Below are 14,507 nucleotides of genomic sequence, written 5' to 3'. Positions count from 1 at the left end.
GGAGAACAGGAGCAGGCAGCCTGCTTCTGACAGCTTTGGGTAATGTTCAAGAGGACAATACAGCTCAACTGGGTTACCACCTTAGTCACAGAAATAAATGTGGAATCCCGAGAGTCAGAGACAACGTCCGCCTTCTCCGTCCTGCGCTAGGGCACAGGATGCCCCGGAAGCTGCAGAGTGGGAGGCGCTCTGAGCGGGCAAGGATCAAGGGGAGTTTTCACAAGGAGAGCAATCCTCTCCAGAAGACCCTCCAGAAAAGAAGGAAGTTGACCCTGCTGTCAACTTCAGTTGTCAGCTTTGGCGTCCTCCCGCCTGGAGGAGGCGGCTGTGCTCTTCACTCATTCCTCCCACGTGTGCAGCACGCGCCAACGCGGCGCCGTGTGCGAGCGGCTGGGGTCTGGCTCCTCGCGCAGGGAGGCAGTTAAGGAATTCCACAGCTCTGACTGTGGGCCAAGTTGGTGCTCCTCTCCGAGCTCCTACTTCTCATCTACATAGAGGGGATAATAATACCAACTTCTCAGGGGTTGCGCTAAGGCTTTTATGTGATGCCAACTTCATAGGCAAGCACTTAATGGAAGTATGTTATTATTATTATTGTGGCAAAACAGTCTCTGCCCACCCAGGAGTCACACTCAGAGGACAGAGGACTTACAGCAAAACGGGGTTAGGCTAGCATGAGTTACGTGCTGTATGACACGGCCATTCTCAAATACGGCTGCACATCACAACCATCTGGGGAGCTTTTAAAAGTCTCAATGTCCACACAAGACCAATTCTCTCACTCTCTCGGGAAAAGCCTCAGAAATCAATACTATTCTAAATCACCACAAGTGATGCGACTGGGCAGCCAAGTTAGAGAACCAAAGATAAGATATAGTCAAGGTTCTGTAGAAGTTTGTAAGAAAAGAGATCCAGTCCTTACTGGAAGGCATGGGAAGAATAAGGAAAGGGTTTGTGGGAGAGGTGCTGTTTGAACACCAGATGAGATAAAGACAAAGATAAAGTGAACAGCACAGGGGCAGAGAGAGCAACGCAGAGGATATGCCCAGCCCCCACAGAGCATATGTCCTGTAAACGCTAAAAACTCACGTCTCTGAAAACAAGAATTCAAACAAAAAGGATCTGATCCAAACCAAACTACCTCATTCCCTGAGTACTCTGCTTTGTAGGGATTTAATTGTATTTGCATCCAAAATTGGGCTCTAGATGAGAAAAGCAATTTTTAATCACCTTCTGCCTTACGCTGAGTGAAAGAAGTCAGACTCAGAAAATGGTGTACCATATGATTCCGTTCTTACGACATTCTAGAAAAGGCACCTCCAGGAACAAAAAATGAATCAGGGGTTGCCAAGGCTGGAGGTTGGGCAATGAATGGACTACAGAGGGTTACAAAGGAATTTTCTGGGGTGATGCCACTGCTCTGTATTTTGATGGTACTGGTGGTTATACAACTGCACGTGTTTGTCAAAATTCAAAGAACCATATACTCCAGAAGCTGACTTTTACTGCTCATAATTTTTTTTTTTTTTTTTTTTTTCTGGGGGCAAAAATACTACACACTGAGCTAGATACACTAAAAACTCTGACACTGAAAGTCTGCATTCTCTTTCCCCATGGCCACATATAAATGACAGCTTTGGCCGCTCTTGCTAAACTTCTCCAGAGTCTTCCTAGCATCAAAGGCAGCAATTCAGATCCTCTCTCTGGTATCAGTGTGACTCCAGAAGTCACGTCTCTTCCTTCATCGTAAAATACCACCTAATGCCACCCAAGGCGATGCCAAGGGTGCTCTGGCCCCCCCGGGAAGTACCTCATGACCTCAGACTCAAGACTGCTCTTTTCCACTCACTACCCTATCTTTATCCATGAGAGTAACTTGATGCACAAACAGACATCACAGACTCAGAAACCAGACCAAGACTTGATTCCTGGGCACATCTGGCCATGGCCCGAAACCTTAAGTGCCTTTAAAAAGAGCCAGCATTTGACTACAGAGCTGAGCTCTGACCTCTTATAAAACTACTGTGCAAGCTAAGCAAACCCAACAGTACAAGAAAGAGTGGTTTTAACTGACTTGCACCTGCTCTCCTCAATAACAGAGATGCAGAGGCAAGATCTGCCGGAGTGTTACTTTTTTGCTGGCTCTGTTCTTCAATTTTTGGATGAAAAACACAAATAAATGCAGAGTGAGCTGTGACTAACACTTCCTGATTGTTCTCGGATTTATGCAAAAAGAAATTTACCTGTTTGGATTCCTAGCTGGCTGGTTCTGGAAGAGGCTGAGAGAAAATCCTGATCCCAGATAGGAGAGTTTTGACTATACACTTCTTCTTCTAACATGGAGAGAAACCTAGGCACAAGAGTAAAAGCAACAGTAAGATAAAAAAACTAATATATTACCAGAGGGACGGAAGCCCTAACCATCTATGGCAAGCACCCCAACATCAGCATCTCACTTTCAACTCAGAAATATGCTCGTGAATTATGACTCAAATGATGATTTGTGGGCGGCGCCGGTATATTCAAATAAAGAAATGCATTTCTACAAATTTATTCTCTTTTGATTCTGCACGGATTGACACAACATAGGCTACACGGAATGTTCTATCAGTAGAAATGCATTCCACTGAGCACTCCTCAGCCTCAGAGCAAGATTTCCACCATTTATGTAACTGTCATTACCACTGTCATTATCCATCACAAAAGCTAATAGTTATCAAGTGCTTGCCATGTGCCTGCACTGTTCTAAGAACTTATCGAATCCTCACATCAACCCAGTGAGTCACATAATTTATTTTTATTATCACACACATATATAACTCTTACAGACAAACACTGTTCTAAGTGTTTGATGTATTATTCACTCAGGTAATCTTCCTAACAAACCCATGTAATGGAATCCATTATTATACCCACTTTACAGAAGAAAAAACTTAAAGCACAGATAGTAAATAACTGGCACGAAGTTCCACAATTAGTAAATTTCAGGGCTAGGATTAGAATGTGATTGATTACTATGTTATACTTCTTGTCATGTTATAAATCAAAAGGATCTCAAAGTTTGGGGGCCCTCAGAAATCACCTGGAGATCTTGGTAGAAATATAGATAGCCAAGCCCTACCTGGGCTTACCCGATCGGAGTCCACGAGTACAGGCCTGAGCAACTCAATTTTGATGAGACAGACTTGTGTACACCAAAACTGAAGAACTATGATTAAAATAGCAACACAAATCTACACATCTGGTACTGGAATACCTTCCTACAAGCCTCTTTTTAAGGCGCATTAATTCTAGCGGAGGAATATAAAAAAATGGCTAAGAGCTTGGGCTCTAAAATCCATTGGCCAAGGTCACCACTAATTTCGGTGATTCTTGGAAGAAATTCTTAGCTTTCCTCTTTCTCAGATTCCTCTTCCATAAGAATGAAATATCAACAGTAATTCCCGCATAAGGTCGTAGTGAGAAATAGGCTAATGTTCATACATAAAATGGTGCCTGACCCCACGTAAGTGCTCCATTCATCCACTCAGCAAATACTGGTTGGACGTCTACCCTGTGCCAGGCACTGTGTCAGATGCTGTGAGGGCAGAGTGAACAAACCAACCATCTTGCCCTCATGAAGTTCACGCTGCAATGATGTAATAAAGGTTGGATATGATGAGTCCACTATCCTGTATCTGAAATTCTGAACTCCAAAAGCTCTTAAAAAAAAAGATCTTCCATGACCCATTTGGCAACAATCTGATCTGAATATACATTAAACCAATTTATATTTTTTACAATTACAAGTGGATATGATTTAGGGCGATTGCCCCATCCCTACAGCTGTGATATATACGTATTATATTACCGCTGCGAAATATTTTAAATCTTGAATTTTGAAACATCAGTATCAAGGTTTTGGATAACTGATCAAGGATCAGTATCATCATCATCCCCATTATCCCTATCACAATTCTTGCCTATCAATGCCTGCAAGATTTGAAGTGGTTTCAGGGGTAGGAGAGGTTTGTTTGTGGAAATGAAAATAGACGGGGGAGGGTCCTAGGGGTCTTCTTACTTGCCGCTCAGATTAAATCTCAGATTTAAGAACAAGGTATCATTTGAATGAGTACCTACCCGCACACGATAGTTTAATTCACGGTTTATAAAAACTGCATGAGTCACTTCCACTTCCAAGCAAGCCACCGTTACCTTACGTTTTAAAACATTTTAGTATGTTTCTTACCAATCACAGAAAGACTGACAGCAGTAGGAGGTAAGATCCTTACTGAGATCACATTCTGATCTTGCTGAGGAGAAAGAAAGTGCTTGAGGCCTTTTCTCCTTTTCCTTTTCCTACCTTACACAGCCCTCAAGATTTCCCCAAATGCCCTTCATCATGGAAGTAAATTTCCTTTCCTTTTCTAGGCTCCTCCTCTATCAGTAATTACATGGTCAGAACACTCTTTCACAAAGCCCTGACTTACCAAGGAAGAATGCCATTACTAATTTAGGAAAAATAATTCTATATACGTGTGTGTGTGTGTGTTTTATCTGTACGCATGTAAATACAGTTATTTCATTACGATAAACAATAGTCTCATGCAGTGACATGAATGTTTGCTTTGGGTATAGATACAATTCAAAACTGTATGTAGAATAGGCTGTCTCTCTCTGTCAAATAAATAAATAAAATCTTTAAAAAAAAACTGTACATAGAATAAAAGAACACAATCCATGTGCTCGCTTCGGCAGCACATATACTAAAATTGGAACGATACAGAGGAGATTAGCATGGCCCCTGCGCAAGGATGACACGCAAATTCGTGAAGCGTTCCATATTTTTGCACTGGAGGAGATAACGCTAAGTGAAATAAGTCAAGCAGAGAAAGGCAATTATCATATGATTTCTCTCATCTATGGAACATAAGAACTAGGATGATCGGTAGGGGAAGAAAGGGATAAAGAAAGGGGGGGGTTATCAGAAGGGGGAATGAAGCATGAGAGACTATGGACTCTGAGAAACAAACTGAGGGCTTCAGAGGGGAGGCGGGTGGGGGAATGCGATAGACCAGCGATGGGTAGTAAGGAGGGCATGTATTGCATGGTGCACTGGGTGTTATACACAAGTAATGAATCATGGAACTTTACATCGGAATCTGGGGATGTACTGTATGGTGACTAACATTATTTATAATAAAAAAATCATTAAAAAAAAAAACACAATCCATGGAGAAAAACAGAAATATTTAAAAACACTAAAAGTAGTTCAGAGTGGTAGGCCTTTGGGGAGGTCTTTTGTTTCTTCATACTCTCTTAACCAAATTTTTCATCAGCAAGTGCATTTATCACTTTTAGGATAAAATACAGATGCTAAACCTTTCTAAAAACAACCTTGTAAGTTGGTGGATGGGAGGAAAGGCACAAGTTTTGTTTTCATTTTTGTTTTTTAACATATATAATATATATATTTTAAGATTTATTTATTTGAGAGAAAGAGAGAGCATGTGCAAGTGCAAGGTGGGGGAGGAGCAGAGAGAGAGGGAGAGAAGCAGACTCCCCACTGGAGGGGTTGGGGGGGACTTGATCCCATGACCCTGAGATCATGACCTGAGCCAAAATCAAGAGGCAGATGCTTAACTGACAGAGCCACCCAAGTGCCCCAGGAAAGGCACTAGAGTTAAAGCCAAGTGGAAGAAAAGGGCACATTTGAGGAGGAGGAAGAGGAGAAGGTAAGCCCTGCAAATGCATGTGAGAATCACAGCGACCTCACGGAGCAGTATGCAGCCAGGTACAGCTCTCGCTCTGAGACGGTGCCCAAGACGCAAACAGCACCTCAGGCTTCCACATAAGTGATTCTGCTGCCAGGGCTAGAGGTATAAATCCCTATTTGCCCCGATGTTGTCATATTCAATGACAAGGGATTTAAAAGGAGAAGTGGGTGGTAGCTTTACCCTACCATTAGTAATAGAGAAGAGAAAAAAACAGCATTGATTTTTTAACTCAACAGCATAAGTATGCCAGAATTATGGGATGAAGGAACATAACACACTATAATTAGCAAATACCTGCAAGAAGCAAAATGAATTTGCTATGGGAAAAAAACTGTTACTCTGTAAGGTAATTAAAATTTCTCTGTAAGTACCATAAAAGGTGGAGTAGGGGGAGGGTCCTCTTTGTTCCTTGGCTTAGAGACAGAGAATGACAACCATAATATAAAAATATAAAATGCTGCTTATGTGGCAAATGCAATAGAGAAATAAGAAAATTGCTCTAAATCTCTAAGGAAAGGAGCTCAGACCAGCTAAAACGCAGGTACTGAATACACGAGCATCCCGAGATCAATTTGGGGGCAACACCCTAACTGCAGCTCCAGAACTTCTGAATCTTCTTCCGCAGAGAATACCAAAATGTTCATGTCATGCCTCAGTCTCAGGAACCGGCTGCCTTAAGAAAACACTGAAACTCAGGATGCTAGGATTTATGTGCAAATACTGGGCGTTCAGCTAAAGCTCTCAGAATTACCCGTGACATCTTCTACCCACAGCTTAGGATTTGTGTTAAACTGCAAAGGAATTTTCAGTTAATTTCTATCAAAAAAATTTTGTTGTTGTTTTGGACCTAACGTATTCTTAAAAATTAAAGCTATCTTTCCTGAGAAACAAAGTGGGTAATCCAATAACAGTAACTTAATAATAAAAATCTAGTTTCCCTACTAAAACAGTACCATCAGTCTTCGGTTAAAGAATATAATACCTCCTCTTTTAAGCTGTCTTCTCTACTCCAGGAGTTCTCAATGGTGCGGGGAAGGAAGCCTCTATCGTACCTAGAAAGCCCTTTCAAATTATACCTTTGGCCTCCTCCACAGCAAGTGCTGGTCTAGGCAGAATGACGCCCACAAAATCAACTGTCTCACTCATGTCTTGCTGTCACTGGTCCATGACAAGTGACAACTGCACCCTCAGCCCTTCTCATGAACAGCCAGACTTTCAGTTTAAATTTGTGGTTTTTAGCACTGAAAATGCATTTCCAAGGCCAATAGTACAGCACGACAATTTCCTATTCCTTTAACACATTTCCTTCATTTAAAAATATTTAAGTTATTATTTATATATTAGAGCTCTAGCAGGTACAAGAAGCAAGGTGCACAAGAGTTACGTACATTCTGCAAAAAACTGAGTAGAGGGGTACAAAGATCACTCTGAAGGAAGCCTCTCTATTCCTGTCCAGCCCCACTCTTGGGGTCTAGTTTACAAAGAGTGAGGGGGCAGGCTGAACGTAGCTGAGGCAGGAGTGATTCACCAGGCTTAGAAAGGGTTGGAGATGTGGGACGGAAAAAAACCAGCCACTTGAGTTGTCCTGTCGAGTAGATGGAAACTGCTTCTAACACTGCCCCATCCTCCTCTAGCTTCCTGACAGCTGAATACACCAAAGCACTAGCCCACTTCAAGACCCAGAGACAAGGACCCAGGTGGGATGAGGTCGGGCCAAGGGAGCCATGCCCGCAGACAACACAAATTCATGCTAACAACAGATGCACTGTGCAATACAGAAGAAGACCCACAAAGGGAGCTGAGAAGGAGAGTGTCCCTTCTCCCTCTGCCCTGGGATGCTTTTCCTGGCATTCCTGATCTCGTCACTGATACAGGCTTTGGCCTATGTTTATCAACCTCACGCTCCAGGGTCAAAGATGGCAAGGGCGCTCTCTTACTTTGGGAAATGCGTGAGGATTAGAGTTCGTTTTTCAAGTGGCAGTTTGTCTTTCTCCTGTCTCGCTTGTTCCAGGAGTTGTCGTCTCATGACTGTGAAGACTGAGCGCAGCAGCGTTCTCCCAAACACCTGGGTGGTTTCATACCGAGGTAGACTGTCACAGAACTGGGGCACGTTGCAGTAACACAGCCACCTGTGGTAAGAGGAGACAAACACCATCAATATCCCTTAGACCCTCAGAGGTCATCTAAAATGCCCGATGACGGTGACTCTATCATTAACCACAGCAGAAGAAACTGGGTCTGCAATGATGAGCAGCAGTTATCACTGCCAGCTAACGAACTCGGAAATGAGAGTAGCTCGCCCGTATACAAGCACTGGGCTCAGTGCTGTGAAAATCATTCCATTCTGCAGCATCACGCAGGGAGTCCTGCAGTCAGACAGTCCTGCGGTCCAACCCCTGCTTTGCCACTTAACTGGCTGCATGACTTGGGAAATGTAATGATGTTCTTAAATCTCCAGGTCCTTACCTGTAAAAGGGGGACAGCAATAATACCTACTTCGTTGGGTTGGTACACGCCTGATAGGAGATACTGTATGGAGAGGGCATACTGTAAATTCGAGTACGTGTACATAAACGGAAGTTTAAATAAAAGAAGAAATTAAAGGGGAAGCTGAGGAAGTCCCATTTGTGAAAGACTCCGAATTCCACCATCTCGGTCTCTGAGTAAAATTTAAAATGCCTACACAGCACCCACATACCCGTGAAGCCTTGGTGGGAAGATAAAGATCTTCACGACTATTCAAAACTCAGTCAAAACGCAGGAAGTAATAATAAGCTTCACCATCTGTCGCTTAGGTGTGTTTTCAATGACTCAGTCTCCAACTAAAAATGCACTTCGGCATTACAAAAGCTGGACGAGCGCCCAGGCCCGGAGGGAAACCAGAGGCTTTCTTGAGATCTGACCACAGTCCTGGAGTACACTGGCGATGTAGGGCACACAATGTAGAAAGTTCACTCAGCCAAGAGAAGGCAGAGAATGAGAGTTTATTCAAAGTCCACCCTCTTTCTCTACGGTCTCCCAGGATGTGAGGTCTCAAGTTCCCAGGACCCAGTCATATCACTGTGGAGTGGGGGTCAGAGGGTGGCAGCAGACCAGGGTTCAGAAGGTCAGAAGGTCCTTATTCCCTGGTAGCAGAGCCAAACATCCCTTTTCAGGACAGGACTGCTTTCTAAAAATTCACACCTCTGCTCTCTGTGTGCCTTCCTGATCTCCTTGAATGTGGGAGGGCTCTAATGTGCCCAAGCTGCTAATGGAAAGCTCCTGATGAACTTTCAGACCCTTAATAAAGAGTGGAATAACAGTAATGAACTCATGCTTATTGCTCTCTTTATCTCACTCTGTATCTCTTCATATTTTCCCCGTGTGTGTAACGGTGGTAGTGGTGGTGGTGGTCCATCTCTGGAAAGAAAATTTTCATTAATGTTACTTCATCTGCCTAAATTCAAAATTAACCTTAAAACCCTGCTACTACGTCTATGCTTCTCCCAGATTGTCTGTCTTAATAACTTACACCCAAATGTCATCTTATGATTACCAAATGGGCATCTGAAGTGTTGTCTCTGTATCTTGTCAAATTCGAAACAGTGATCTTGGTAGCAGACAAGCTAGCAAGGCATTTATTTTGTACTTTGTAAGGCACTTCATACAGACCTGCCCCATGTTCAAGCCCAGTCTTTGCTGCACAGTAGTCTGTGGCCCCTCAATGAGGTTATAAGATATTCGGGGCCGAAGGGAGGCCAGCTCCCACGTGACTAATTATGAAACAAGAAACATTAAGAGTTAAAGTTACAAACCTTAATAATCAGACTTAGGCCATCACAAGACTATACTGTTAAAATAGGTCCAATTTTCCGCACTAGAAGATGAAAGATTCTCAGGACTTTGACCGGCACTGTCAGAGACAGCTGTTGATGCGCGGGAATGTTCTGTATCTGCGCGGATACAACAGCCACCAGCCACGTGTAACCACTGAGCACCAGAGACGTGGCTACTGCGACCGAGGAGCTTAATTTTTAGTGCATTTAATCAATTTAAAATTGACTTTTAAACGGAAACAGTGTGAAATATTTTTCCATGGAAGATCACTTCACTGCTTTGTTAGGACTCCATTTAGCTTTAACCATTTAATATTGGGGGCGCCTGGGTGGCTCAGTCGTTAAGCGTCTGCCTTCCAGCTCAGGGCATGATCCCAGGGTTCTGGGATCGAGCCCCACATCGGGCTCCTCCACTGGGAGCCTGCTTCTTCCTCTCCCACTCCCCCGACTTGTGTGCCCTCTTTTGCTGGCTGTCTCTCTCTGTGTCAAATAAATAAATAAAATCTTAAAAAAAAACAAAAACCATTTAAAATTGAGGGAGAGAAGTGAGATGTGCCATAAGGGTAAAATACACACTAGATTTCAAAGACAGCACAAAAAAAGGTAAAAAAGGATCATTAATAGTTTTTCACATTGTGATCAGTGAAATAATATTTATATATTGGGTAAAATAAAACATTACTGAAATTAATGTCCTGTCACCTATTTACTTTTCAAAATGTAACTACTAGAAAATTTTAAATTACATTTGTGGCTCACATTATGTATCTATGGGAGGTGCTGATTTTGAGTCTAAAGAGCGTTTCCATCTGTGGAGTGGTCACAGATGTCTAATACTCGACTTAAACCGATGTTATTTCTGCTACAGCAATGGTAGGTTATAAATATTACCGTAAATCATGAAGTGTTATAAGTGCTTAACAGGCCACCCAATCTTCCCAGGGTGAGGGAAGGTAGCACAGACTGTTACTGTCTAGTAAAAGGTTTCAAATAATAGGCTTCCATTCATTTCCTCTGAAAACCATTTTATAGACCACAGTTGATACTGTTTAGCTTTGTTTTGTTTTTACTTCCAAGATCAAGTCCATTTTATAAATCTGTAAGGTGCGTGGATGGTAAGACAGAGACGAAGTGAATGCGCGGTGTCTGAGTGCTATTTTAATAAATGACATGGTCACTGGGCATGGTGGGATGGAAAAAAGAAATGGGAGTTTGTGTGCCTCATCTGCATACACACCTGTCCAAACACTTGACCATAGGAAACGACTTTACCTAAATGACCAGATTCGGGTCTTCTAAAAAAGCAGTGAAAGTATAGTTCCTTCATTTTTGTACGCCTAATAAAAATGGCACGTGTAGGCAAACAACTCTCTCAGAGTTTTGACAGCATCATGGTAACTTGCAACCACCTTGCTTTAAAATGTGAACAGAACTGGAGACCTTGAGCACAGACCATGCCATCCTACTTGCTGGAATGAAAATCCTAAGGTTTGTAGGAATTAAGTGATCTGTCCTAGTTCAGCTGAACTCAAGGCTAGGGTCTCCTACCCCCTTGCCCACTGTTCTTTCCATGTTTCCTGCTACGTATTGTCCTAGACTTACATGCCTCATGATGAATGCTCAGTAACACGGAACAACGGTTACATACAACTGTTTCACCAAAATCAACTTAGTTATATCCAACTTGCACTGTCTTCTTACAAAACATCTCCGCCATATAGGGGTGACCATTACACCTTTCAGAAAGTCTGCACAATTCAGAATCTAAGGCGAATCACTTGCTGCTTCCAGCAGCAGATTCTGTTGGTCAGATGTATTTTAAAAACTCACATTCGTCTGGCACTTTATTTTCAGGTTATTTCTTCATGGAATTATATTAGTGCACCATCACGACATTCAGGGAACTTCAAAATATTTGCCCAGATCTTTTTCTAAATCCACAGTGATCTCCGGGGGACATATACTTCTATTAATTATTAATATTAAGTATATGTTAACATTACAATGTCAGATATTCTCAAGATGCAAAATACTTATATTTTTCCTTTTATTCAGAACAGAGAAGATTAAGTCATTTAAGCAGTTCTGTTCAATCTGCACTTAATTTTTTATTGGAAAATCTTCACAGGTTAGCTCTGCAATAATCACTCTCTGAGCACGGTCTCTTCCACAGAGAATCCTATTTCCACCCCATTTTCATGCTGATGTGCAAGCCCCAGAAGTGTTCAGCCCCTTTGTTCTAATTGCTACAACTGCTGTAAATTACATGCTGAACCAGCATTACAGGTCCTGAGGTTCACTTACACATCAAGATAAAACCCGGTGGTGCCTGCAGCCTGTAATATTACCCATTTTTGAGAAGATGCGTATCAGTGAGACACCCTGCCGTAGTGCTGTGTGGTTTAGTAAAATCCTAAGTGGTCGTGACAGTGAGGTTTTACTCTGAAACAATTACTGCTTCTCATGAGTTTCACAGGTTGCTTCTCTGCACTTCCCTTTCTTCCTCAGCGTGTCGTGACGGTGGGCAAGCGGGGGAGGTGCGCGCCGTCTATCTTCATTTCCTTATTTATTATTAACAGAGGCTCTCGGTCTCCATGCCACCTAGAAATCAGCAGCTTTCAGAACTCATCACGGTGTACTCGTTCCAGTCCCGCGGCAGGTCTCTCCTCACCATCATCGGGCTCCACTCTTCCGCTGTCCTCGGCCAGTGGCTCAAGAGGTTGGGCTAGAAAGGAATCTGCTGCTGTCTTTCTGTTTCTAAAGTGACATCCAAATAATGACGCTCTCCTTCAGTTGTACACGCTCCAGCTCGAGTCCCACGCTGGCAGTGACTGAGCTTTGGAGAACAGCGTGTGTGGGAGGAAAACGATGAGTAGCATCTTCCCAGCACCTGTGCTGTGTGCCAGACACGACACACAACAGTCCCGGTACTCATGAGACTCGGATAGACAAGAAACTGAAGGTCAAGGAGGTGAAGTGACTGGTCTAAAGCAAACAGAACTAGGGAGGGATGTAGCTATGATTCAAATCACTGTTCATTTCAAAGTTCCATTTCTAATTTTACCACTCCTTATTTGTAAATGCCACCCATTTCTTTACCAAGAAATGCTACATAGTATATTTTCATTGTTTTCTAAAATACAGTAATATCTTCCACGCTGCTTTACATTTAATTCTGCGTCTCAGTGCAACAATTTTTCCTGTTAAGAGTGGTAAATACTTTCAGAGGTCTGGCTTTAGCAAATATTCAGCTTAGCCAATTGTTCACAGATGGGTTTAAAAGATAGAGATTTTTTTTAAGTAATCCCTACACCCAATGTGGGGCTCGAACTCATGAACCCATGATCAAGAGTTGCATGTTCCACTGACTGAGCCAGCCAGGCGTTCCTATATTTTTGATGGATTTATTATCTTAACCCTTATTATAAACAACAGTAAAATAATATAGGAACTATATTATTTCATGAAAATTCTAAAATGAAAGTATAGAAATATATAATTTAAAAAGCGATGTTGAAGAAATCTGTAATTCCTGTTAAAGTTCATTAGTACCAAAATACTTTATAACTCAAATTATATATATTGTAAAAGAAGAGAGGAGGGGAAAGGGGATATTACTCATGAATATCGGGTAAACTTATCTTAAACTATACTCATTCCTACATGTCATCTGCTGTTATAGAAAATAACCTGAAGGGGTGCCTGGGCAGCTCAGTCGGTTAAATGTCCCATCCTTGGTTTCAGCTCAGGTCATGATCTCAGGGTCCTGAGATCAAAACCCCACCAGGCTCTGCACTCAGCAGGGAGTCTACTTGAAGATTCTCTTCCTCTGCTCCTCCCCCTGCTTACACACACATTCTCTCTCTAAAATAAATTTAAAAATCTTAAAAAAAAAAAATAATAACCTGGGTACAAGTGCACTTTATGCTATAAAAAAAAATTGCCTACTTTAGGTCAGGAATACCTCCTGAAGCAAGCTTGATGTGCCTATAAAATATAAAAGGGGGTGGGGCGCCTGGCTGGCTCAGAAAAGCATGCAACTCTTGATCTCTAGGTCGTGAATTCAAGCCCCACATTGGGGGTAGAGATTACTTAAATAAATAAAATATAAAAGGGGGAAAGTTATAAAAAGGGAAGTAGAATGGATAATTCAAGTCACTCTCTTACTTAAATGCAAATAAATGTAGGTCATCCTATTTTGTGTGGCCCATGTTTAAGATTTTTAAACTCAATTTTATTATTCTGCAATTCGTAAACAATAAAACAAATTCCCATGTTGGCGGGGGGGGGACGTTCAATCCAAGAATATTTGCACTAACAGGGAACTGGCTGGGTAAATTACAGTACATCAACTCAACTGACCATAATGTAACCAGTAAAATGTTTGATACGATGTTAAGTAGGATAACAAAAGGATGCAAATTCTATATATATTTTTTCCATTCTAAATAATATAAAATAGTTAAAGGGCAAAGACTACAAGACAACATGTATAAAGCTATCAGTTCCATCAGATGGTGCTGGGACTAGGGTGATCTTTCCTTCTTTATAAAAGTTCTTTAACACTATTATATTCGTGGTCATTGTTTTTTTTTTTTAAATGAGGGAAGTTTCTATATAATAATAACAGAGTCATGGTATGGTTACCTAGACTGGTGATGTTCAACAGAAATACAATGCAAGCCACATAAGTAATTTTAAATTTTCCAATAGTCATACTGACAAGGTAAAAAGAAACAGATGAAATTAACTTTCAAATATCCTATTTAATTGAATATATCCAAAATATTATCATTTCAACATGTAATCCATATAAAAAAGTACTAATGAAATATTTTACATTCTTTTTTTTGTATAAGCTTCGACACATTTCAAGTGCTCAGTAGCCAGTTGATAGTATCAACTATCGTACTGTAGAGTACAGGGCTCGGTGGCT

The 14,507-nt window shown here is 41.7% G+C and overlaps 1 protein-coding gene and 1 non-coding gene across 9 annotated transcripts in view; one reads left to right on the top strand and one right to left on the bottom strand.

The window, feature by feature from the left end:
• Nucleotides 1-14,507, bottom strand: part of KAT2B (lysine acetyltransferase 2B) — a 91,127-nt gene that overhangs the window by 33,364 nt on the left and 43,256 nt on the right. For all 8 annotated transcript variants that reach the window (XR_004626018.1, XR_004626017.1, XM_034662057.1 and 5 more), the window contains exons 6-7: nt 7,694-7,885; nt 2,244-2,350 (exon numbers count right to left, since the gene is read on the bottom strand). Coding sequence is in view for 6 of the 8 variants with exons in the window: in XM_034662057.1 (XP_034517948.1) it covers nt 2,244-2,350; nt 7,694-7,885 (299 nt within the window). In the remaining 2 variants the exon portion in view is untranslated. The remainder of the gene's footprint in view (nt 1-2,243; nt 2,351-7,693; nt 7,886-14,507) is intronic.
• LOC117802874 lies at nt 4,722-4,828 on the top strand. The gene has a single exon (XR_004626387.1). It is a non-coding gene; the product is annotated as a U6 spliceosomal RNA (small nuclear RNA).

Source organism: Ailuropoda melanoleuca, chromosome 6 (assembly GCF_002007445.2).
Source record: "Ailuropoda melanoleuca isolate Jingjing chromosome 6, ASM200744v2, whole genome shotgun sequence".
Taxonomy (NCBI): domain Eukaryota; kingdom Metazoa; phylum Chordata; class Mammalia; order Carnivora; family Ursidae; genus Ailuropoda; species Ailuropoda melanoleuca.
Note: the sequence above shows the minus strand (reverse complement) of the source record. Positions and strands in the feature narration are given on the sequence as shown.